General features: G+C 18.3%; 6 protein-coding genes and 1 non-coding gene across 7 annotated transcripts, besides 24 other annotated features; 3 read left to right on the top strand and 4 right to left on the bottom strand. All coding sequences in view use genetic code 6, as the record gives it.

Annotated features, from left to right (window-relative positions):
* Positions 1-49: 49 nt before the first annotated feature.
* Positions 50-78: a microsatellite.
* A 1,596-nt stretch (positions 79-1,674) lies between these two features.
* Positions 1,675-1,719: a microsatellite.
* Positions 1,720-1,831: 112 nt separating this feature from the next.
* Positions 1,832-3,110, bottom strand: IMG5_121530 (signal peptide peptidase 2b, putative; the record flags this gene model as incomplete). The annotated part of the gene is made up of 2 exons (XM_004032445.1): positions 1,832-2,670; positions 2,717-3,110. 2 exons carry the CDS (start codon positions 3,108-3,110, stop codon positions 1,832-1,834), a joined length of 1,233 nt encoding a protein of 410 aa, XP_004032493.1.
* Positions 3,111-3,423: 313 nt separating this feature from the next.
* Positions 3,424-3,467: a microsatellite.
* Positions 3,468-3,489: 22 nt separating this feature from the next.
* Positions 3,490-3,564: a microsatellite.
* Positions 3,492-3,552: a microsatellite.
* A 5,871-nt stretch (positions 3,565-9,435) lies between the features above and the next one.
* Positions 9,436-9,491: a microsatellite.
* Positions 9,459-9,501: a microsatellite.
* A 208-nt stretch (positions 9,502-9,709) lies between these two features.
* On the bottom strand, positions 9,710-9,791 carry IMG5_121520. The gene has a single exon. It is a non-coding gene; the product is annotated as a tRNA-Leu (tRNA).
* Positions 9,792-9,943: 152 nt separating this feature from the next.
* Positions 9,944-10,016: a microsatellite.
* Positions 9,951-10,013: a microsatellite.
* Positions 10,017-10,091: 75 nt separating the features above from the next.
* Positions 10,092-10,133: a microsatellite.
* Positions 10,096-10,133: a microsatellite.
* Positions 10,134-10,198: 65 nt separating this feature from the next.
* Positions 10,199-10,231: a microsatellite.
* Positions 10,232-10,311: 80 nt separating this feature from the next.
* On the bottom strand, positions 10,312-11,462 carry IMG5_121510 (hypothetical protein). The gene has a single exon (XM_004032444.1). The coding sequence runs from the start codon at positions 10,855-10,857 to the stop codon at positions 10,324-10,326; it is 534 nt and encodes a 177-aa protein (XP_004032492.1). The 5' UTR covers positions 10,858-11,462; the 3' UTR covers positions 10,312-10,323.
* Positions 11,463-13,106: 1,644 nt separating this feature from the next.
* Positions 13,107-13,637, top strand: IMG5_121500 (hypothetical protein; the record flags this gene model as incomplete). The annotated part of the gene is made up of 1 exon (XM_004032443.1): positions 13,107-13,637. One exon carries the CDS (start codon positions 13,107-13,109, stop codon positions 13,635-13,637), a length of 531 nt encoding a protein of 176 aa, XP_004032491.1.
* An 802-nt stretch (positions 13,638-14,439) lies between these two features.
* On the top strand, positions 14,440-17,585 carry IMG5_121490 (hypothetical protein; the record flags this gene model as incomplete). The annotated part of the gene is made up of 5 exons (XM_004032442.1): positions 14,440-14,958; positions 15,273-15,300; positions 15,392-15,774; positions 16,216-16,739; positions 16,778-17,585. The coding sequence occupies 5 exons, from the start codon at positions 14,440-14,442 to the stop codon at positions 17,583-17,585; spliced, it is 2,262 nt and encodes a 753-aa protein (XP_004032490.1).
* Positions 17,586-17,788: 203 nt separating this feature from the next.
* Positions 17,789-17,830: a microsatellite.
* A 224-nt stretch (positions 17,831-18,054) lies between these two features.
* Positions 18,055-18,095: a microsatellite.
* Positions 18,096-21,220: 3,125 nt separating this feature from the next.
* On the top strand, positions 21,221-22,599 carry IMG5_121480 (hypothetical protein; the record flags this gene model as incomplete). The annotated part of the gene is made up of 4 exons (XM_004032441.1): positions 21,221-21,707; positions 21,751-21,978; positions 22,265-22,374; positions 22,423-22,599. 4 exons carry the CDS (start codon positions 21,221-21,223, stop codon positions 22,597-22,599), a joined length of 1,002 nt encoding a protein of 333 aa, XP_004032489.1.
* Positions 22,600-22,613: 14 nt separating this feature from the next.
* Positions 22,614-22,648: a microsatellite.
* An 83-nt stretch (positions 22,649-22,731) lies between these two features.
* On the bottom strand, positions 22,732-24,000 carry IMG5_121470 (mRNA capping enzyme alpha, putative; the record flags this gene model as incomplete). Its single annotated transcript, XM_004032440.1, has 1 exon — positions 22,732-24,000. Exon 1 carries the CDS (start codon positions 23,917-23,919, stop codon positions 22,732-22,734), a length of 1,188 nt encoding a protein of 395 aa, XP_004032488.1. The 5' UTR covers positions 23,920-24,000.
* A 267-nt stretch (positions 24,001-24,267) lies between these two features.
* Positions 24,268-24,301: a microsatellite.
* A 274-nt stretch (positions 24,302-24,575) lies between these two features.
* Positions 24,576-24,633: a microsatellite.
* Positions 24,580-24,632: a microsatellite.
* Positions 24,586-24,636: a microsatellite.
* A 64-nt stretch (positions 24,637-24,700) lies between these two features.
* Positions 24,701-24,734: a microsatellite.
* Positions 24,735-25,111: 377 nt separating this feature from the next.
* Positions 25,112-25,159: a microsatellite.
* Positions 25,160-25,261: 102 nt separating this feature from the next.
* Positions 25,262-25,355: a microsatellite.
* Positions 25,317-25,375: a microsatellite.
* Positions 25,326-25,404: a microsatellite.
* Between the last annotated feature and the right edge of the window lie 31 nt (positions 25,405-25,435).

Genomic DNA, 25,435 nt, shown 5'->3' with positions numbered 1-25,435 from the left:
TTATCTTATATTTGGTTTTAATGTATTTAATTCATTTTTATTTGTATATTTTTTTATAATTTATTTTTTATATTTATTAAAATATTTTAATATACATTGTAATAAAATCCTTTCATAAAAATAATATTTTAAATTAAAAATAGGTTATTTGGTAATAATTATTTAATTTGTTCTTTTATTATAAGATTTATTAATTAAAGTCACATTATAACTGTATTTTTTTAGTAAGTCTTAGTTTATATTTAAAATTCTAATTTTAAAAATTAAATATAAATATTAATTTTACCTATAAACTAGATTTTTTAAATAAAAACAAAAAATCATAAAAAAACATTATGGTTGAGTTTAGACCTAGTTTTTTAAACTTTATTGATCTTTATATTCGCCTCCTAAATTATTATGGTTATAATATAATTACTTAATAGATTTTTTGTTTCATTTATATTAATTATTAATTTGATAAAAAAATTTAATTTTTTTTATTAATATATAGGTTTTTATTTCAATAAAAACTCGTTATCTCACATAAAAAATAAAGCCAACCAATAAATTTTATATAAACTTCATATAATTAGATATATAAAAATTCCATGTAAAAAAAAATATTGTTCATAATATATCTAGAAGTGATATGTTTGCTCTTTTCATTAATTATTATTTCTATTTATTAGATATTAAAAATCTAATCCAATTTCATGATTACAAATAATTAAAAAATTATTTAAATTTTGATTTATTTTTTATTATATTGTTTATTTATTCGAAAATTTGTTTAAAATTTAATATTTATTTTTTTATCTATAAATTGCTTTTATATTAGTTACTATTATATATTAATAGTACATATAGTATTTAAATCATGTTTTAATCTTCTTTCTTTTTGAGTTTTTGGGATATTAATTGTTTATTTTATAATGTTATACAATAATATTATATGCTTAAATGTTATATTTTTAAAATAAAGTTTATTTCTTTTTAACTTATTATAATGAAATACAAAAAATTAAAAAATATAAATTTATAATATTAAAGCGTATTTATTATTGTTTTTATAAATTATATAAATTTAAAAAAATATAATATTAATATCTGTAATTTAATAAAATTAAAAATAATTATTAAAATCTAAGGAATAATTTAATAATAAAATTAACTGTAATTTATATAAATATTTATAAATTAAAACCTAATATTATTAAAATATATTACAATATTAAAACTATATATATATATTTAATACTTTAACTATCATTGATTAATGCAAAATATAATTAGCTCATTTGTTATAAGTATTAAAGGTTTTTTTATAATTACTCTGCAATTTTATCTTAAATGATCTTAATTTACATTACATTTAGGCCTTATTTATATTATTATTTTTTTTAAAAAAAATTATGTTTGCATTTTTTTTCATTTTTTTTTTATGAAATAAAAATAAAATATATAATTTAATATTTTTATACTACTAATATATAAAATTTACAACAAAAAATATTAAAAAAATTATTTATTTACAATATAGGAGGGCTTTTTTTTATTTTTGTATATACAAATTATATATATTTTAAATAAAGTTTTATTTTCAAAATCAATTTTTTATTTATTGCGTATACAATAATTAAATTTCCTTTTTATAAAATAAGTTTAAATACGATTTATAAAATAAAATTTAATATATAAATATACTATTTAAATAAAAATAACTTTTTGAATATAAATTTAATATATAAATATATATATTTATAAAAATTATAAAGGCTAAAAAGAAATTAATATCGAATTTCGAAATAACCAAAATTGACCCTTTATCAATAAATAAGTATTTTTAGTATCATAATTCATCTTTTTCATCCAAATACTAAAATGTACCTTTAATTTCTTATTATTAAAATCCATTAGTTTTTTCAAAATTAACTTTTTATTGTATACCATTCCACATTTCCATAAAATCATTTTTAAGAAGTGCATGAATACCAACCGGAATAAGAGTGCAAGGACTTAAATAAAGCAGAGCAGGTTAGGCAGTATTAAAAACTGTTAAACAAATAACACAAATAAGAATCCCAATAATATATCCAGCATAAGAAGTTAAAAAGTAAGTACTATTATTATATTTTTATCTACTGAATTTATAACAGTAAGCCAAAAAAATTCCTGGCAAAGCAATATCCCCCAATCCAATCAAAGAGCAAGTCTATACTGGATAATCGCTTAATTTAGGACAATAAAGCATCATTGGTAAATCTAATTTAGTAGCCACTGCGGCCATAACGGATTAACCGAATATATTTGAGCTTAAAAAGACCCAATAAATATCATAAAGAAAAGCCATAGATAATAAAATGAAGGCAATTTTATATGAAGGAACTCTAATAATTTTAAACATTAAAAATATAATTGAAAAGGCAATCAAATTTGATAAAATCCAATTTTAAGTTAATGCATAAAATAAGATAAGTATAGAAGATATACAACATGATACTATATAATTAAATGATAATATTCCTAAATATTTAAATTCAAAATTTTTCTTTGGCATAAATTATAATTTATCTAAATATTCAGTTATTAATAAAGAAGAAGAAGAAAAGCCTGATATTAATATCAAGATTTTTAATAATTAAGAAAGATAATAATAAAAATAATATAGTATAATGAGGAAAAATGAAGCTTTTTTATTTATATATAAAATAAAATAAATATAATATAATTATACCAGTTAAAACAAATGTAAATGCATGAGTTTTTGATACTTCTTATATTTATTCTTCGTTATCTATTATTATTGGATTTTCTATTTATATAGCTCCTATTCCTGCTATTATTATTGAAACTACCATAAGAATTAATATAGAAATATCATATTTTTATTGTGGATTATTGCATATTTTTAAAAATGAAAAATTCAAATTTTTTTAATGAGTTTCATTAATATATACATTTAGATATATCCTTCCCCATTTAGAATTCGGAAGGCAATTGTATGTTACTATGTATTCTTGTTTTTTTCCTTATTCAATAGTGTTTTGCCTTAAAGTGACATTCATTTACTTATTATCAAAGTCCTTTAATTTTTTTGTTTTCAATATTTTTTTTTATTTTTATTACATTTAAAACTAATTAAATATTTTAACTTGATTCTATAAGTATCTTTCTAAAAGTTTATTGACTTAATTCATATATGGTTGGGGCAGGATGACAAGTTGTTTCTTAATTTTGATTGTAATTCCATGGTTATTGAATTTCACCATCTTATAGAATTGGTAATTTATCCTCGGAGTTGTGGGCTAAAGTGTATATTTTATCTTGTAATAGTACTTGAGTTTTTATAGAGAGTAAATACAAAGAAAGTATTATTATTAAATTAAATTTAATCATATGTTATTTATACTAAATGCTTTTTGAAAATTTGCTATAATTTTTAAAATTTTGAAAAAAAAAAATCTTAAATAAAATAAATTTTAAATTTTAAAAATATTAAATAGTAAGAAATATATATATATATATATATATATATATATATATATATATATATATATATATATATATATAAAATATTATAAATTATGTTTATTTTTTGAGAATATTATATAGTGATAAAATTATTTGACTTTTTTCAAGTAATTAAAAACATCTAAATATTTTTTTTTTTTAAAAAAAATCATCTCATTATATTACTTTATTTATAATTTAATTACAATACACTATTGTTAATTTTCTAACTATTTTTTATTTAAAAACTATTTGTTTCATAATAATTTGATTTATTATTATTAATTATAATGAATTTATGATTATTAATTAAATTCGTATTTTTTATTTCTGATACATTTTTATTAAGAACACTACAAAAATTTGTAAACTGAAAATTTTGACCTATAGAAAATTCATTAGTTTTTTCATCAACTTCATTTGGTTGAGCTTCATTAATAACTTTAAGTAAAAATTATCTTAAAATAAATTGATTTTAATCATAAATTCTAATTAGAATAGTTTCTTAATCATAAAATTCAGGGACTCCTTTCATTTTAAGGGTATTATTTTAAATAGAAAACTTCATCCAATTTGGAAGGGGATTATTTTAATTAGTACCATAAGGTTAATAATTAATTTTGAAATGTTTCCTAATCCACATAATACGAGAAGTTTCTATTTTTTTAAAAGCCTTAACTCCAGAAATTTAATAATCATATAATTGAAAACATTCCCCTCTTTAAAATTAAAATGAATTATGTGATTCATATGCAAGACCAAGTGCATCTATTTTGATTTTATCTATTACTAAACTCATATTTATGCCATTTTGAAAAAAAAATTAGTAGTCAATACTTCTTAAATCAAATTTTAAAATATTTAATGCTTCACATATTTTTTATTCGTTTATCTTTAAATTTTAAAGAGAATAAAAAGGCTATTTTTCCTCATCTAAAGATTGAAAATATAAATATGATTTATACCAATCTAGTTTATTGTATACTTTTAAAAACATTATTGAATAATTTTTAAGATGTTAAAAAATCAAAAAAGAAGGTATGTCTTATTCTATTAAATAATTTATGAATTAAGAATATAAGCATAGATTTAACTTACTTTTTTCATCTAATATTTCTTAATGTTATCGATTATTATAGTATTATAAATAAAATTTTTAAATTTATATTTTAAATTTAAATGGATAATTTAGTTTGCTATTTTATGAAAATTAAAAGAACCATCTTAGTTTATACATTTAGGTGAGAACATATATCTAGAAAAAAAATTTAAACTCTAAAAATCTAATTAAAGCTTAACTTTTAAAGCGCTTTCTAATTATATTATTGTCTTTTTAAAAGTTTTATTTTATTATTATTGCAATATTTTTTTCTAATAATTACTTAAAATATTTATTATTTAATATTATTTTATAAAACTTATTTTTTTTGTAGATAAAAATATTTTTATCATTTATTATTCCTTTTCTTTATATTTCTTGTACAAATTAAATATTAATTTTGCTCTTATATTCAATTCTCCATAAAGAAAAATATTTTTAGAATACAAAGTATTAATATTAACAAATTCCTAAGAATACATAGTTTCTTTTGCAAAATAAGTATTATAAAATTAATTTCTATATCTGTATATTCCAAAAAAACCTAAAATAGTACCACAAATCTATAATAAGAAGTTTAAAATATAAATAAAAGTAACAGAATAGATGTAAATAGTAAATTAATCCTCAGTTTAATAATATCCGTCTGATGCTATAACCTAAACAAGTACTTTTTAATAAAAAAAGGAAGTAGGAGGTTTTCCAGAAAGTTATAATTAATCTTAGTTTAAATGATGAAGCCAATAATCGTTTGTAAGATTTTTCCATTTATTATTTTCGAAATCAAATATCTACACTGTATATTTTAATTAAGGATTATCTTAATCAATAAAAGTTTATGAATCAAATAAAAAATTGATTTCTTCTTATATAGCAATAATCCCATCTTAGAACTTTAAATTAAATTATTCTTATAAAGGCTTGTTTAAATATACATGCTAATTTTATTTAAAAAAAGGAAATAATGAGGCTTTATCTAATACTTTTATAGGATTATTTATTCCATCATTTATTACTATTTCAATTAAAATTTACTCTAAAGATAATTATTTGCATTCTATATAAATTCCTTTATTCAAAACATTATTTAAATCAATAATTCTTCCATTAAAAATTAATTCTGTTTCTAAATCATTTTATGAAAGTACAATATTTTTATATTCTCTTCTCATAAAAATAGCTTCTAAGTTCATGTTTTGGATTTACATAAAAACCTAGGCTTTTTCAGATTTAGTTTATATGTAAGAAAAATTAATATTATTTTTTTAATTTTCTTCAAATATAAATTGTATTGATTTTCTTGTATAAAAAATTATTGGATTGCTATGTATTCCTTATTAAAGAGTTCTTTTTATATAGTTTTTCAAATCTTTATTAATATATGTTTTTTAAACATTAATTTCTATTTCTTCATTAGTATTAAAAAATTGAGTAATTAAATTATTTCCATCTATTATATTGGTTATTTTTAAATAATTATATATTTCTTCACTTTATTCTATACTTGTTAATCCCTCAAATATAAAAGATTTTTTATTAATTGGTATATAAGAATTCACTATTAAAGTATTTAAATTATAATTTTATCCTTTTAAACTTTCTTTTACAATATCTAATGTAATAGTTTAATTAAATTAATGATAAGACATCCAAAAAGGTAAAGGTTTCAACTCGAAATCTTCATAATATTAAATTTATACTATTTATGAATCTGCTTGTGGATAAACTTAAGTAATAATTAATTCAGCCTATTCACCTACTTCGAGAATAATATTATTAAATTTATCATATTCATCATTATTCTGATTAATTTAATTTTTTTCTCTATTTATGTTATTTTTTTTGAACTCTGAATGAATTAGTACACCACTTTTTAAAGGCATAATTCTTAAACCTTTGCTTGAGCCAACAATACTATAAGAAAGATCATCCAAAACACATTAACAAAAGCAATCTTCATTTTTTAGCCACAATTTACTTATTATTTCTGGAACCTTTTTATTTTTTACATTTATTAGATATAAAGACCCTCCATCTGCGTTAGTAGCCATAATATATTCATCATTTTTTATTAAAATTACATTATTTAGCCATCCATCTAGTTTTATTGTTGTAATAATATCTATTTCTGGCAATTATTCAATATTAATTATCCTTAATCCATTGTATCCATCTGCTACAAAAGCATGTTTACCATCTTTAGATAATATTATTCCTTCTCCTCCTTTAGTCCTATTAGAATTTCTTACTATAATTTAAAAAGTTTATTTTTATATTTCAAAACAAACAACTCCATAAAACCTTAAAGATGCTAAAATATATTTATTATCTTATGTAATTATAAGTTCTTCCACTTATCCATTAATATCTTAATTAATAGACCAATAAGAAAGAAATTTAATATTTTATAAATCTAACACATTATATAAAAGAATATAGTTTCCAGCTGCAATACCCAAAAGTTCCTTACTAAAAAAAAAACAATCAGTGTCAGAACTCTTATAATCAAAATCTTTATTATTTGGTGCAGGAAAACGTTAAGCAAATTCAAATTAAAATGGAAATTCTGATATATTATAAATTAAAAATATATTTTATCTATAAGATTAAGGTAAAAAAAACACGTTTTCTTTTACTATAACTTCGTCAATTTATCCTTTATCAGTAATATTTAAAATTATTTACATATTATTAGGATCTTTTGTAATGTCAGCAATATACATTCCAGAATTATCATAGTTTACAACAAAAAAAGTTTTATTTTTTTTCTAAAAAAGATAACATGCCCAAACTCCATAAGTATTTTAATTCATAAAATAATCAGTAAAGTTAGACTAAAATACATTAAATAAATTTGGGTAATCGGCATTTAAATTCGGCTTTTTTTTTTGATAAATTATAAGTCCATCTCCATTCAAAAAATAAAGTCTTTTTTCTTCACTTATTAGTTAAAGAGGTAATGTATTGTACTTATAGCTTTTGTACAAAAATAGGTTCTTTTAAAAAATCTCCTTTTTCTCCATATATATCTAAAATAAGTACTCCTTTAGACCTTAAACCTAAAAAAAGTTTTTTATCTGAAACATTTATTGATTGCAAATAAGGTGAGGAAAATGGCCACCACCGTTTAATAAATGGGATTTCTTGAGGATATGAATCATAAGGTAAAAAATAGCTTAAATTCAGGTCAAAAATATATAGAGCATCCCATCTATCAATAATAAAAGCGAATTTTTCATCTAAAGAAATGCATAAATCCCATACTTCTAAATAGTTTGTAAATGAATAACTTACTTTTGTATAAGATTTTACTAAGCCATTAGTGTCTTTTTCAACTTTTAAAGTAATAAACCCTTAAACTCTATTTGCAACAAAAAGCCAATCTTCATTCTTTGAAAAAACTGCTTTTTTGATTTCTACATTACTCAATGTATAAGAGTAATGAGATTTTATATCCCGTAAATTTTAAATATCTAAGGTATCTAAAATACCTTCTAATCCATAAAAAAATAATAATCTTTCTTAATTTATGCATTTTACTTCATTAATTTCTTTTTGTGTTTTTTAATATATTTATAACAAACTTTAATTTTGCTTTTTATATGAGAATATTAATAATCCTTCATGTGATGCCATAAAGATTAAATTTTCGTTTTTATTTGATGAAATATTTATTATTGATATTTATGTTTATATGCTTTTTTTTATCTCAAATGTTTATTTATCTATTATTTTTATTCCGAATTATCCACAAGCTAAATATATATAGTTTTAAGATGTGTATATTGAAAAAGGTACACAATTTTCTTGTTAAGTTGGTTGAAATTAGAATAATGGAATTGGTGAATATATTTCGATTTGGTTAACAAAGAAATCTGTATATTTTTTTAAAAATTATTGGGTTTAAATTTTAAAAAATAACGATATTAGTACTGCTATTATTAAATTAAAATACATATTTTTAAAAATATATTATTTTTTACGTTAATTTTAAGGTTTTAATAATTTATTTGAAAATAATTTTTCTTGTTTTTTTATTTATAAAATAAAATTATATTTAATTAATTAAAGTAATAAAAAAAGGGATCAACAAAAAAATCCTAAAATAGCTGTTTTTTTGTAAATTAATGAAATTTAACAATAATATTAAAATTAAGTTAAAATTTATATTTTAGGTATAAAAAAAAGGTTATATAACTTCATTATTTAAAAACATTTAACTATTATTAAGAAAAAAAAAAAATTTTGATTAGGATATATTTTAATCACTTCAAATCAATATGGGAATGTTTTAATTAATTAATTATAAATTAAAATATATTATATTTAAAAAAAATCTTATAATTATATATAAAATTCTTTTTGATAAATTTATATTTAAAAATAAATAATATTAAATAATATTGTATCAATTTTAATATAAAATTATTATTTTTTATTAATAATATTATTTATTCAAAATAAAAATCATTAATATTTCTTTGTTTTATGTACCGAACCATTTTTTATTATTATACTTTTTTTAGATTTTTTTATAATTATTAACATTTATTTTAAATTAGAAAATTAAAACATATATTTTTAATCAAAATCTGTATATATTTAGAAAACTCATTCAAAAAAGTTAAATTAATTTAATTATATTCCAATTATGTCATATATCTTTTTATTTCACATAAATTTTTTAGATTTTATTTGTAAATATGATAGATATTGTTTAACTATAAAAATACGAATAATTAATAAATTAATAAAATATATGATTGAACATGAAACATAAATTTAAAGTTTATGAATATTTAATTATAATCATATATTTTTTGTAAATATACATATATCTTAATTATTTTATCCATATTATGTTTAGTTTTTAATATTTTATTTATATTTTATATATTATTATTTTTTATGAGTCTGTATTATACGAATTACTACTTAAAATTTTATTTAGATTGAAAATGAAAAAAATATAATAATATTTTAAATACTTCATTATTATTATATTTTTATATATTAAAAATAAATTTAAAGAATAGATATTAAAAGCATATGTTATTATAAAAAAAAAATTATATTAAAAATAAAAATAAATATACAGAAAATGTTAATTAAAAAAATTGGCAGCTGTGGGATTTGAACCCACGCGGACTACGTCCAGACGATCTTAAGTCGCCCTCCTTAACCACTCGGACAAACTGCCTTAATATTATTATATTTTATAAATGAATAATTTTTTTGAAAGATTATTTTTAATTTTAATGTTTATTTTACCGAATTTAAAAAGAAAATATAAATTTATTTATTTATTTATTTTGTTTTTTTTTTTTTTTCAATAAATTTTTATTTTATTTTATAAGATATATAATTAATTAATTTAATAAATATATATATTATTTTAAATAAATATAATATATTATTTAATTAATTTTTTTTTTCGATATATTATTTTATTATATTATTTCTCTTTAATTATTTTTTGTATTTAAATTACTTTTTTATAAATATTATTTATATTTTATTTAATATTATTTATAATTTATTTGAAAATAATTGTATTATATTTATTTCATTAAGCTTATTTTACCGGATAATTATAAATTATAAAAAATATATATATATATATATATATATATATATATACAAATTAAAAAATGTTAATAAAGCAAGTTTAAAGATAGAGAACTATAAACGAAAATAAATTATTACAAAAACTTAAGATACATAAAAAGAAATCATAAATTATTATTTAACTAACTGTTTTTTTAATTTTTTGATATATTTATAGTTTATTAAAATGCATTATTTGCCATTTCAAAGTTATTTTCACTATTTTCCTCATTTTTGATTATTGTACTTCTTTTAGTAAGACTATTAATGCCAGATATAAAACCAGCTGGAGGTTTTTAAGAAGTTAACCCCAATTTCGATTTATTTTGGGCCTAAATAAGAATTTAAGCATATTTTTATTCCAAAAGAGCTATTTTCTAAGTAAGTTCTTAATTTTATTAATCTGCTAAAGCTTCTCTTTAAATTAATTCATATTGAAGATTTTATAATTATTCTTCTTTTTTATTGGCTTCTTCTTCTCTTTATTTTAAACAGCTTAATTTTCTCTAAGCCTTTTCTCCCTTAACCTTAAAGAATTTAAGGTAAATTTAATAAATCATCTTCTGAGGGTCTATTTTAGGATTATTTTTACAAGCACCAACTAATAACACGCATTAACTCATCACTATATTTATTATTTAACCTTTCAAACTTTCCATTTTTTATCTTCATTGCTAGAGCAAGATGATTTGAAGCAGGAAAAGGAGGTATTAAAGCCGCTAATTCATACAAAAGACATCCTTTTATTTTTTATGATGAATTTTTTAAAATAATATTATATTTTACCACATGCCCAAATATCAGATTTTTCATTATATTTGTTTTCTTCTATTTATTCTGGTGACATGTAATAAGGAGTTCCCACATTTGTGTATGCGAAATTAGTTTAATCTGATAGCTTTTTAGAAAGACCAAAATACACCTAATTTAACATTATTTTTGGCATCCAAAAATACATTTGCAGGTTTAATATCTCTGTGCATTATTTTTTTATGATGAATATCATGTAAAGCTAGTATTATTTACATAAATATCTTCCATATTGCTTCTTCAGGTATTAGTTCTTTTTCTTTCTTTATTTTTTTTAAAAATGCACTCAAATCACCTCCTTCGCAATATTCCATTATTATATATATATTCTAATTTTGTTTATCGATTATTCGATCGTAATATCTTACAATATTTGGATGACGTACTTCTCTTAGGATATTTACTTCAGCAACTAGTTGACTTTTTTCCTTTTCATCCATCTTTCCATATTCCAATTGTTTCCATACTAATATTTATTATCTTATTTTCTTCTTATTTTAGTTACTTTTCCAAATTAACCATTACTTATTTCTTGGATTACTTCATATTAATCCATTTTTTATTATTTTTGAAATTTTAACTTTTTTTTTTTATGTTTATTTTAGAAATAATTTCTTTTTATACTTTTTAAATATTAATAAATTTATTGATCATATCATTTATTTAAATTAAATATAATAATAAAAAAATATAAAAACAGACAATTATATAATTTATTATTTTATTATTTTTTTTTATTACAGAAATAATATTTAAATTCATAAAGTCTCTAAATTTTATTAGTTTAAAAGATATATTAATAAAAACTTAAATACTTAGAATTAGATATTTAAATTGAATCAATTAATATACAAAGTAGTAATATATTCACAAAAATATTTTTTGAATTAAATTGTGTTAAATGTATTTGTTAAATACTATGAATTAAATTTATAAAATAAAATTAAAATTTTATAAACTATAATAAATATTAATGAAATAATTTTACTATTGATTATGAAAAATTTGAAAAAAAAATATATATATTATTAGTATTTATATTCTTAAAAAATAATTCGTAAAATTAAAATTTATTAAAATAAAATAAATAAAGGAAATAATAGTTTTTAAAAAAATTTACTAAAATTTTTTTTAATCAAATTATTATTGAAATTTTAAAGTTAAAAATAAAATAAAAAATTAATACACTAAAACATAATATGAATTTTTTTAGAAATTATGAATTTCTTAAAACTATTTCATGATTTTATTGCTTGGTAGCTATTTGTAAACATACATTATTAACAAACAATTACTTTAATTAATATAATAATTATAGAAAAAAAAAAAATATATTAGATTTTTATATAAATTTTATAGATTAATATTAAAATATAAATGATATTGATTAAATTTATAATACTTAATATTAAATATATTTTTTGTAATTATTTCACAACTAGAAAACAAAAAAAAATATTTGTATAAAATTAAAAAAAATCATTTATGTATTTAATTTTTTTATTTATTAATAAATAAAATAAAAAACAAAAAATTAATAATGAGCGATTGTCATATTTATTCATAAAATAAATCTTTTATAGTTTATTTAGATTAAAATGGTAACTTTGAAAATCGTAAAGAAAAGATATACAGTATTCATGCAAACGAAAAACTAACAATAGTATTAGATTCCAAAAAATTATAAAAATATCGTCCACTATTATTAACAAACTATCCGTAATATAATGCACGCAAAAAGGCCTATAAACGTCCATTAGCCCCTGAAATAACTTCATAATCTAATTTGACATTTTCTACAAGTGAAATAAATAAAAAATATACAATTTTCGAAGGATTTTATAATATAGACGGATAATGGTAGGCTGATTTATATATATTAGATTTTGATGGTTCATTATTTTTATAAGTTATATTTATATAGTAGTAATAATCAATAAAAAATAAAACATAAAATAATGAAATAATAAAAGAAGGTTAAATAGAAGAAGAATTAACTAAAAGTAATATAGATGAAGAAATCGAAATTATGGATTTTGGAGCAGCTGAATGGCTTATAATATAGCCAAGAATAACTATAAATTAAAAACCTATTAATATGGATGAATTAGTAATCTAAACTGTTTTACCCTACAGTCTTGGTGATGTAGAAAATTGGGTCGAAGTTTTAAAAAATCAAACACTTTTGGGATATAATGGCTTCCATTTTCCACCTATTTAATAATTAGGAGCTAGTGGATCTTATTATTCTATAAATGAATAATTATAAGTTAATATTGAAATATTTAAATAATATGCTAACATGGAGGATGGAGGATTTTAAAAAATGAAAGAAATAGTAAATACAATGGAAAAGGAACATAATGCAATATGTATTGTAGATATTTTACTTAATCACACTTCTTTTGATAGTGAGTGGCTACTTTAGGTTGAAAATGGAGTTTATAATGTTGAAAATACTCCTAGCTTGTAATCTGCTTTAGATTTAGATCTTGCAATTAAGGCTTTTAGTGAGAACTTGGCTGCAGGAAATGAGAAAGAATACTATAATGGAAGCAATAGAGTAGAAAATGAAGAAATGGTGGATTGCTTAATGAATATAATGAAAAAAAAATATTCTATGCCTTGAAATTGGAAGAATATTTCATTTATGATGAAGTTAAAATCCTAGAAAAATTTTAAGAGATACTAAAGGAAAATTGTATAAAAATTGTCGAAAAAGAAGAAGAAGCAGATGAAGGTGAAAACATATTTTCAAGATCGGTTTTTGATATTTTAAGCGACTTTATAAGAAAGCGAACTCACCGAAAAGGAGCAAAAAGAAATGGGCTTATAATAAATTTAAAAAATCTAGTATCTGAACATATTGCTAAAAAACCCAAGCTTTATTCTGTTTAGGCTTTCAAAAGGGCAATAAAACATTATAATAATTAATAGATAAATTAAGTAAAAGAATATATTGATGAAGCTATAAAATATACAAGGATTCATATTATTGAAAATCGATTAAAAACATAAAAATTTGAAATTACTCTTGAAAATCCATTAGTACCTCCTTACTTTACAAAATTATCGAATGGAACTTATGCAGCGAATAATGGTTGGATTAGAGAACCTGATCCTATGAAGAATTAGCTGATAATGGAGAATTTCATTATTAAGAAGAACAATTAATGTTTGGGCTGATTTAGTAAAACTTAGATTCGGAAATAAAAAATAAGACGCTCCTTTTTTGTGGATGAAAATGAAGAAATACGTCCAAAAAATGGCATAAATTTTTCCATGGCTTCCGAATGGATAGTGCCCATTCTACTCCTTTACATGTAGGTGAATACATAATGAGAAAAGCGCGAAATCATAATAAAAATCTTGTTATTTTTGTCGAGTTATTTACTGGAAATGTAGAAAGAGATGTCATATATTACAAACGAATGGGATCGAATGCAGTCATTAGAGAAAGTGCTGGCATAAGAGATACATTTTCTTTATACTAACATTTATAAGTACTTTCAAGAACTGAAGAAACAAATCCGGCTTCATTAGATTTTCTTTATGAAACAGACTTATAAACTAATGAAAAAAAATAAGTTCTTGTTTCTAGATCTTTAAAATCTATTATTTATGATTAATCTCATTATAATGAACCTATTTTATCCTAAATTTCAATTCCTTAATCTCTTTCTTTAATTGCTTTAAATTCTTTTAGTCATATAATTTAAGGAACAACAAGAGGATATGATGATTTGTTTCCTTAAAAAGTAAAAATAGTAAAAGAACGAAGACTTTATTTACCAAAACCTGAAATAAAGTGTGAAGAAATTTAATATTCAGAAATCGAAGTTGGCTTTATTGTAAAGTATTCTTGTTAATTTTACGAAGGTTTCGTTATGGGAAGTTGGGACAATTGGTAAAAGGGAATCCCCTTACAACATATAGGTTCTGATGAATATGTAGCTAGAGTTTTATTATAATAAATTAATTATGAATATGAATATAAATTTGTTATAAATGGTGAATGGTTATCAGATTATCGAAAAGAAACTAAAAATGGAAATAATTTCTTTTTCTTATAACAAATTCCAAAGAAAATTCGATAATATTCTAATTTATGTATAATAAGGAAAAAATTTTTATCTTTTAATTAATTTTTAAATTCTTCTTAAAATCCTTATCCTTTTATTTTTTACAAACATTTTCCTTATGATTTTATTACAATTAAAAGGTAAAATACGAATAAAACTGAATTTTATTTCCTTGTTTGTAGAACAGCATTTTCTCAATAGTCGCCTTAAGTAAATGTTGAAATATAATGTTCAGGCATTATTCAAAATGTGGAAGGAATTTTTCTTATTCCTTCTTGGACCTCAGTTTAAAATTTTTAAGATGATCTTGAGTATTTGAAAGGCTTAGAATGTCTTGCTCTAGAAGAAGATAATATTTATAAATATGCAGAAGTTAGACTTACAGATGATAAAAAAAAATCCGTTTTGCACTTTTATAATGCTCCTTAATCTCTTTGTGTCATATTGAAGTGTTCTCTTAGAGAAGAACAACAATAGGCTATCAAATAATTAAATACTTTGTATGAGAATATGTGTGAAAATTAAACTTGTGTACAAAATTTAAAAAGCTTAAAAGCTCAAGACATAAACTTTTTGCTATACTCTATTGAATAAGAAGAAAAAATGGTTACAGGAGAATCCTTATATCAAATTCCAGGCTAAGGAAGCCTTTTCTTTGCTGGATTCGGAGGAATTCTTCCTTAAGTACATTAAGCAAGCCTATATAATGATTTACAAAAGCCTTTTATAAAGCATTTATTTGATGGTACTTGGTATCTGGATTATTAGGTGAGAAGATTAAGGAAGTATGGAGGATAAAATTTGTAAAATTTAGTGAATTTCATAAGCGAATATTTTGAGTTAATTAAAACAATTCCAAAGATATTAATTCCACATTACTTTTGTAAATTTCTTCTTATTTTAATAAGGGATTTATGGGTATAAATATCTTCATAATTGTAAGGAAAAGCTTCCAAAATGACTAGAAATTTCCATTTTTCCCTTTTTTTGGCGAACTTTTAATTTTTATCAAATACTATTTCTTAAAAATTAAATTCTCCTTTTTCTTAATAAATATAAATAACTGTTGGATTACCTTAATTAGCATTTAAATGTAATTCTAGATAAGCTTTTATATGTTTAAAGGGTTCTTTCTTAATTCCTAAATTATATGATGATGCTAAAGCATTAATTTTGACTTTTGCCTAAACTATAAAACATGGATTGATAGCAAACTAACTAGATTCTATTGAAAATTTACGTTATAACTCAAGAGATGCTTGCTGGTGGTTTATAAAAGCGATCAGTGATTATATTTTGTTTACTAAAGACTACTCTATTTTAAAGGAAAAAGTTTATATACTATTCTTATCTGATGATATCCTTGAAGACAGGAAATTTAAACAATAAAAGTAATAAAAAATACTTCCTTTATAAGATATAATCCATTAAATATTCTAAAAGCATGCAAAAGGCATCAAATTTAGAGAATGGAGAGCTGGATTCGAACTTGATTCTGCACTGCTTACTGAAGGCTTTAACATTGAACTTAAACTTTGTGAAACTACTGGTTTTATTATTGGGGGTAATAATAAAAATGCTCTTACTTGGATGAATAAAATTGGATCGTCTTAAAAAGCTGGAAATAAAGGTTTTCCTGCTTGTTGTAGGTAATTTTTATTATTTTAATTTTATTTAATTTTCTTAGAGATGGGGCTCCTATAGAATGTACTGCATTATTAAAAAGAGCTTTAAAATTTGCAATAAATTGCAAATATTACCCTTATACAGAAGTAGAAACACATTCAGGAAGAAAGCTAAGCTTCAAATAATGGAGCTAATTAATAAAGGCTAATTTCGAAAAGCATTATTGGATACCAATAAATCCTAACCTTAATGCAGATGATAGCAGCTAATGTACTAAATTTATTACAAAAAGAAGTATTTACAAAGATACATGCTTTTCTAAAATTCCAAGGTAAGAATATTTATTAAGACCAAATGGATGTATTTCTATTTGTTTAGCTCCAGAACTTTTCGTTAAATAAAATGCTTTGCTCTATTTAGCGAATGTGGAAGCTTATTTAATGGGAAAAAATAGTATTGGATTATAAACTTTAGATAAGGATGCTCCTGAATATGTTCCAGATTTCGATTTGGATGATAATAGTAATTAACCAAAAACTTCTTAGGGATTTAGCTAGCATAATGGACCAGTTTTTTTTTTTTTTATATCTAAAATTGTAATCAAAAATTAAAAATAGGAATATGTTTGGCTTTTTGGTTATTTTTTAAAAAGTTTAATTAAGCTTTATAAGAAATAATATATAAAAAATGAAAAAATAATGAGCTATCTTGCATATCATAAAGAAATGTTGAAATAAAGCTCAATATTATCACTGCCTGAAGTTACTAAATAAAATGGAGAATTCTGTGCTTCTTCTTGCTAAAGTTACTCTTAATCAATTGCCCTTTTAATCGAAATTTCCTACGATTGTATTACTGTTAAAAAATGAAAATAATAATTTATATATATTATGTTTATTTATTATTGTATAATGTTTAGTTAATTATGATAAAAATTTAAATTTAAATTCTTTTTAAATAAAAAATTTAATATTTGAGCACTTTTAAGTTTATTTTATTTTCAATAGTTATCTATGTTTATAAAAAATTATTTTTATATATTTAAATAGTATGTAATAATGTAAATTAATGCATATAATTATTATTTTTAAAAATATAATATAATATTTTAAAATCTTATTTATAAAATATTAAAAAATTACAATATATAATATAGGCAATTTCTAAATTTTATAAATTCTTAGTTTAGAATTTTACGATTTATACAATATTTTTATTTTTAAATTATAATTAAAATAAAATTTAAATATTCTCAAAATAATTTATATAATATTCTAAAAATAATGCAATTCTTAGGAATTTTAATATAATAAAATAAATATATTTCTTATTTTTATTAATAAATTTAAAATTATATAAATAAATTTATGATATATATATATATATATATATATTTTTAAATGTCTTTAATTAATTTTAATATATTTAATAACAAATAAATTAATATCTATTAATATCATAATTATATAAAAAAATGGTAAGAAAAAATAAAAAGTCAAACTCTTCAAATAATTCAAAAGAAAAAATAAAAATAGAAGAAAATTTATAATCTTAAAATAATAATAATAATTAAATTCAAATCAGGTATTTTATACATAAATAATTAAATATTAAAATATAAAATATAAAACATAAGAATTAAAGAGTAATCTGAAATTCAAAAGGTTTAAAATTACAATTAATAGTAAATTTATAAATACATTAAATATATAAATATAAGTTTTTTATTTAAAATTATAACAAAATATTACAAAATTAGTTATTCACCATATATATAAAGAATAAAATATCATAATACTCAAGTAATTAAATATAGATATTTTAGATAACATATCCTTTAAAATTTATTTTATATTATTAATTAGAATTAAGACGCTAGCTTTTATTCATATGAATATTTAGGAAAATAATAATAACTTAATTCAGTGTAATTTTAATTATTTAAAAAAATATAAAAAATGCATTAATATTATTTAAATAATTTAAAAAAAAATACAAGAGATTTAAGTTTCTATAGTAAATCTGATTATATTAAATGCATTTCTAAAAGTTGCGATAATTATACAAAATAAAATTAGAATAATTATTAACTTTAATATGAATAAAATATAAACATAAAAAAATAAACAAATATAAACAATAATATGATAATAAATAAAGAATAAATGTGTTTCAATGAATTAAAATAGAGTAATTTTAAATTTATATAATCTAATATGCAAAATTTATGTATTGAATAATGATTAATTTATATATTTTATTAAAAAAAGATATAAAAATCGATAATGTGAAATTAAATTAAAATAGCCAAAATTAGAATTAAAATAATAATTTAGATTTATATTGTAAATATAAAATAAAAAAAATACAAAAATTAATTAAAACAAAAGTTTAACTTAGCTTATAAGAGTTTTTAAATAAAATATATTTTGAAGAATTTAATTTAAACGAAAATGAGATGAAATAAATATGTATGTATGTATTTAAAAGTATTAAAAATATAAATCATATTTATCAAGCATTAAAGTAATAGATCATTTTAAGTTGCGAAGTAATAATAATTTTTAAAATAAATAAAATAAAATATAAAAAAGTGTATTAAATATAAGGTTTGTCAAAAATTAAAATAAATTAAGTAAAAAATATATGAAATTGAAAATAAACATTAATCAATAAACTATATTGTGAATAATTATTTTCCTTAAAATCCTTAAGTATTTATTAATATGATTAATTCAATTTATTAATGCTATGAAAAAATGAAAACTTATAGTATTTATACAAATATATTGATTTAATTATATAAAGAAATTTTCGGAAAATATTAGAAAGAAGTAAAATGTATATAATATATTAATAATTATATTTAATAAAAATATAGAACTATTTTAATTCAAAAGATGAACATATAAATAGTTTCATATAAATAATTTTTGGAGACGATTAAATATTTGAGTTTGTGAAAAACGCAATTTACTAAATTTCAATAACTAATCATTATATAGAAAATAAGCATATGATTAAATTATTTATAACATTTCTAAATTTCAAAAGATAAATGAAATTATACGAAACAGATTAATGGAATGTATATTTAGTAGATAGTGATTAAGATTTAGAAGTTGAGGAAGAAATTTTCGAAGAAGATTTTTAAAATTCATAGAATTACGAAGAAAAAAGTTAGATTATAAACAATCATTATTAAAAAATTAAAATGAGTTGCAATCAGTAGATTAGTAATAAGCTTTTAAAAAAAAGATAAAAAAGGATAACTTAAAAAAAATAAAAAACTTTATTGAAAGATTAGTTTTAATAAAATAACTAATAAGATAAATAGATATCTGTTTAGAATTAAAATGAAAATTAAGAAAATCTTAATTAAAAAACTTAAAATAAAAATAATTAGAAAAAAAAGAAGAAAAAAGCAAATAATTTGTATTAAAAAGAACCTGATAACTCTCAAAATAAAAGTCAAAAAGATATTAAAGAAGATAGTGTTAGTTAAGAATTTTAAAAAGAAAAAATAGAATTCTTAGTAAGATTTTAATTTAATTGAGTTAGAAAATTTTATTAAAAGATTAAATGAATAAGATAAACATTTAAACTAATATCAAAAAATTTAACCTAAAATTTCATAAATATGGATTAGTTAACTTAAATAAAAATATGCGAAACACAAATTATAAATTACATGATTTTTTTCTTTTCTTTTCTTTCTTTTTTTCTTTTATGTTCTATTTAAATAAATAAAATAATTATTTTATGTAAATAACTGTATGATATTATCAAATTTGTAATAAATATTTAATTAAAATTTTTACAATCATTTAATATTAATTCAATTTTTTTTATTTTTTTTTTATAATAAAATATTGATTTTTTTTTATTATGCAAAAAATCTAATTAAAATAAAATACTTAAATAATCCTTTATGATTGATTATATTCAAAAAAAAAAAAAAATGTTTTTAATCATAAAATGCCTATTATTTACGTTATGAAAGCTACATCAAACTTTTATAATTGAATTAAAGAAAACATATTTTTGTTTTTATTTAATTTTAGAATTTTTTCAAATTGTATTTACAATATTAATTTCAAAAAATAAAATAAGTAAAGTCATTATTGTAATAATTTGATGTTATTCTTTGATTTTAAACCTTTCTAATTAAATTAATTAAAATAATTTCTTATTAGATATACTTTGGTAAATTTGAACATTTTAAAACAATTTTTAATTAAAATATTTTTGTTATAAAAAATACTTTTTTAAAAATTTACAGAATTAATATTAAAATTTATTTAATTATTTTCATATATATATAGTGTTTTAAAAAAATTAGTATTTTTATTTGCTTAGAATTTAATTAATAAATTTAACAAAATGCTAATTATTTTAATGTATCTTTAATTTAATATAAATTTATAAACGTAAAAAACGAAAATCGTAAATTGGAAAATGCAAACAAAAGAGGCTTATAAACAAAAATTAAAATAAAAATAAAATGGGTTGTTATAATTTTAAAAATTCTCAAGTTTAAATTTAAGAAAAAGATTAATATCCAGTAGACTAGAATGACTAAATATAGTAGAATAAATCATTAATAGATAAATAATAAATTACTACTGAAAAATAGTTTTCTTAAACTTAATAAAATATTAACTCCCCGAAAATAAATTTTGCAGTTCCTATTTAAGAAAACCCCTATCTTAAATTAAATGAAAAAATAAAATAAATATTACTAGATTTAGGTCCTTTTAATTATAACAATTATAAATAATTTGAAGAAAAAGAATTTTTAAATAATGATGATGATTAAAAACTACAATGGTTTAAATTAATTGATAATTCTTTCTATTTAGGATAATGGAAAGTTGGGAAAAGACATGGAAAAGGACTTATTATTTGGAATAATGAATCATTTTTCGAAGGATTTTGGAAAAACGATAAAATATATGGTATTGGAAGATTAATTACATTTAAATAGGATAGTAAATTTTTATATAAAATAAGTTTTTTTATTTATTAAATAAGTATATGAAGGTGAGTTTTTAGATTAAACTTAAGTTGAAAACATTGAAAAGTTCATTAGTGAATTGGATTTTAATAATCAAGACTAAAAATAATAAAATATTTATAATTTAAAAAATGATCTTTATTTTTTTCATGGTTAAGGTATGCTTACACATAAAGATGGGTCAATTTATTAAGGTAATTGGAAATATAATTAAATGGAAGGATTTGGTACATATTAATGGCCTGGTATTTTTATATATTACATCGTTTTAGGAATTCTAAATGATAAAATTTTAATGTTGTTTTTTAAAAGTATTTTAAAAATATAAAAATTAAATCGAATTCCATTAATAAAATTTTATATTTTTAAATCCCTTCGTTATCATATAATTATGAAATTTGTTTAGTTATATAAAAAAAATATTGACAAATTCCAAAAAACAATATAAAAATTGAGTTATTAAAATTCCTAAACTATATTAATTAATAAATTACATATATATAAAATTGAAATTTAATTTATTAATCAAAGATGGTAGAGTCTATATAGGAGAATTTATTAAGAATAAAAAATAAGGAGAAGGAAAATTTCAATGGCCAAGCGGCAGAATATATAAAGGATAATGGTTAGATGGAAAATAAGTTATTTTTTATATTAACTATTTTAATATTAATATTAAAAATTAAAAGAACGGTTATGGAGTATATATTAACTTTAAAAAATAAAAAAAACTCGGTCTTTGGAAAAATGGAATGCTTGTTGAATGGATAAAATAAAATTATTAAGATTTTCAAATTAAAACTGAAAATATTATTGTAGTTTAAAAAAATATAAATTAAAAATTTAATACATTGAATCATATATGATTATATATAAAATTTAATAATAAATATATTATAATGAATAAATATTTATTATTTTGTTTAAAAAAAAAAAAAAATTAAATAATTTAAAACATATTTTTATTGTAAATATAGTTTTTTCACTTTTTCGATTATTCATTTTCCAGTTAAAATTTATACAAGTTTATCTTTATCTAAATTCTCTTTAATTGAGCTTACTATATCTTTAGCTATTTTTATATTGTTTGCTTAGTTTTTATCTTCTCTAATTCTATCATATACCCAACATTATTTATATTATTGAGTTTTATAACTTGTTTTTTATTAAGAAACCCATAATCTTACGTTCTCTTTTTTATAATCGCTTTTATATTCTGGACATCTCATTAATTTATCTGTACTTTCCTTATATATAATTTCTAATAACTTTTATTATTATATGTTCGCATTTGCCCATTTGCATTCTGCTACTATTCCTTTTGCTCCCTCTTTTTTTGTTAATAGTTCTCTTATATGATTATAAAACTTTTTTTCAGTTATCATAAAATCAAAAAAAATAATTTCATATTAATCTCTTTCTTAAACATGTTCCATAACATATAAATCAAGAACCTTCCCTTCCAATTCTTCTTCATAATCATTAAACTCGTCTAAAATGCTATCAGTATTTGGAACTAATAAGAAGTCAATAGTATTCATTGAAGGCGGCTTCCATTTTATTATGTTTTCATCAGTTCCGGGTTTATATGCTGATAAATTTTTAGTAAATACTAATCCGTCATTACTATGAGGAAGTGTAGGAATATATTGATCAAACATAAATTAAACATATTTATATTTATAAAAATCTTTAACACATAAAAATATGTAATTCACTATTTATTCGTCTAATATTAGATTATCTTCATCATCGATATTCATTTCTGAATTATTTTCTGTTTATTGTTATTAAATATTAAAGTTATATTTAGAGGGTTAAGGTATTTATTGTCCAATTATTTCAAAGAACATATTATTATAATCTAAAAAATATAAGGCATCTGTTAAACGCTAAATATAAGGATTGTTATTTATTTTTTATCCAAAATGAAGAATACAATCAAAAATTAAATATTTTAAGTAAAAATCTTCACCGTGTTGATCCATTATTAACTCTCCGTCAAATATTTCAATTATTTCTATAGATTTGTCTTATTTGTTTGAAAAAATTTTGCTTTATAATTAAATATTTGTTTTATGTAACTTGTATTATTTATTTTATCCTGTATTTCTTCCTGTCAAATAGCTATTACCTTTATTTGTTATTATCATCATATATCGAACTCCATCAGTTTTTTCACTCATTAGGAAATTTGTTTCTGATTTATTATCTTTTATTTTATTATTTATATCATTTATTCGTAGTGATATTGGTTATGCGCCTAAAAAATCTATTTTAGAGAAATTATTTTTTTAAAATCCGTTTTATACAGATTATTATTAAAGCATTTCATTTTTATAATCATTTAAAAATTTCTATATTTCTTTATTTTCAGGATCATTCTAATCTAATAATTATCCAGGATTTTGTAATATTGATTAAATTTAACTTTCCATATTTAATATAAAATTTTTAAATAAAATATGTTTATTATATATTTTTTTCTAAATGAAAATATATTTTTTTATTTGTCTCTAAAATAATATTATTATATAATTTACTATAAAAAATAATTAAATATAAAAATATGGATTTATATATCTAATTCTTTTAATAAGATAAATATAATATTATATTTTATCTATTTTATATTCTATTGATATTTTTACTAAAAATAGTTTGTTAAAAAGACAATTCAGATAAATATATAATATATATAATTGGTATTACTATTGTTAATTTAATTTAGTATTAAAAATATTGTTTTAATAAAATTCTATAAAAAAAGTTATTTTTTAAATTTTTATAAGATTATTTATTATGTTTTATTTTGATAATTAAAAGAAAAATTATTAAAGTTAAATAAATAGAAAATAAAAATTAAAAATAAAATAAAATAAAAAATATAAAATATAAATTAATTCATTGATATTAAAAAGTATAATATTAAATTATTATTATAAAAAAATATATAAATTTATAATTATATATATAAAAAAATATATATTAAAAAAATATAAAAATATATATTTTTCAAATAAAAGTAATGAATATAAGTTAAAATTATAATTAAGTTCTAAAAATAAAAGATAATTGTGAATATTAAAAACTAATAAAATATATTATTATTGATATAAAAAAAATAAATAATATATATAAAATATACGTAAAATAATAAATTAATATAAGAAATTTAAATACTAAAAATATAAAAAAAAGATTTATTAATAAAAAAAAAAAATTATATACAAATTATAATATATAAAATATAAATAAAAAAAGTATATAGATTTAAAAAAATATATCTATAGTAATAAAAATATATATTTTAAAGAAAAGAAAAGAAGAATAAATAAATGTAATAATTTTTTTTATATTATTATTAAATTATTAAAAATATATAAATATAAATATATATATATATATATATATATATTATATATACATTTTATTTTATATTATATTATATAAATTATATTGTAATTAATAATATTTTAATATGTATTTTTTTTTTTTTATATTGTATTAAAGATTTAAAAATATATATTATATACTATTTTTTATTTTATTTTAATTTTTTTATTTGAAATATATATTTTTATTTTTAGTTTTTTTATTAATATAATTTTTTTTATTTTATTTTTTAAAATAATTTTTTTTTTCTTAAATAAATATCTTTTTATTTTTATATTATATATTTATGATATTTTTATATAATTT

Source organism: Ichthyophthirius multifiliis (genome assembly GCF_000220395.1).
Source record: "Ichthyophthirius multifiliis unplaced genomic scaffold scaff_1120509250968, whole genome shotgun sequence".
NCBI lineage: Eukaryota > Ciliophora > Oligohymenophorea > Hymenostomatida > Ichthyophthirius > Ichthyophthirius multifiliis.
The sequence above is the reverse complement of the archived record's forward strand: the minus strand, read 5'-3'. Positions and strand labels throughout refer to the sequence as shown.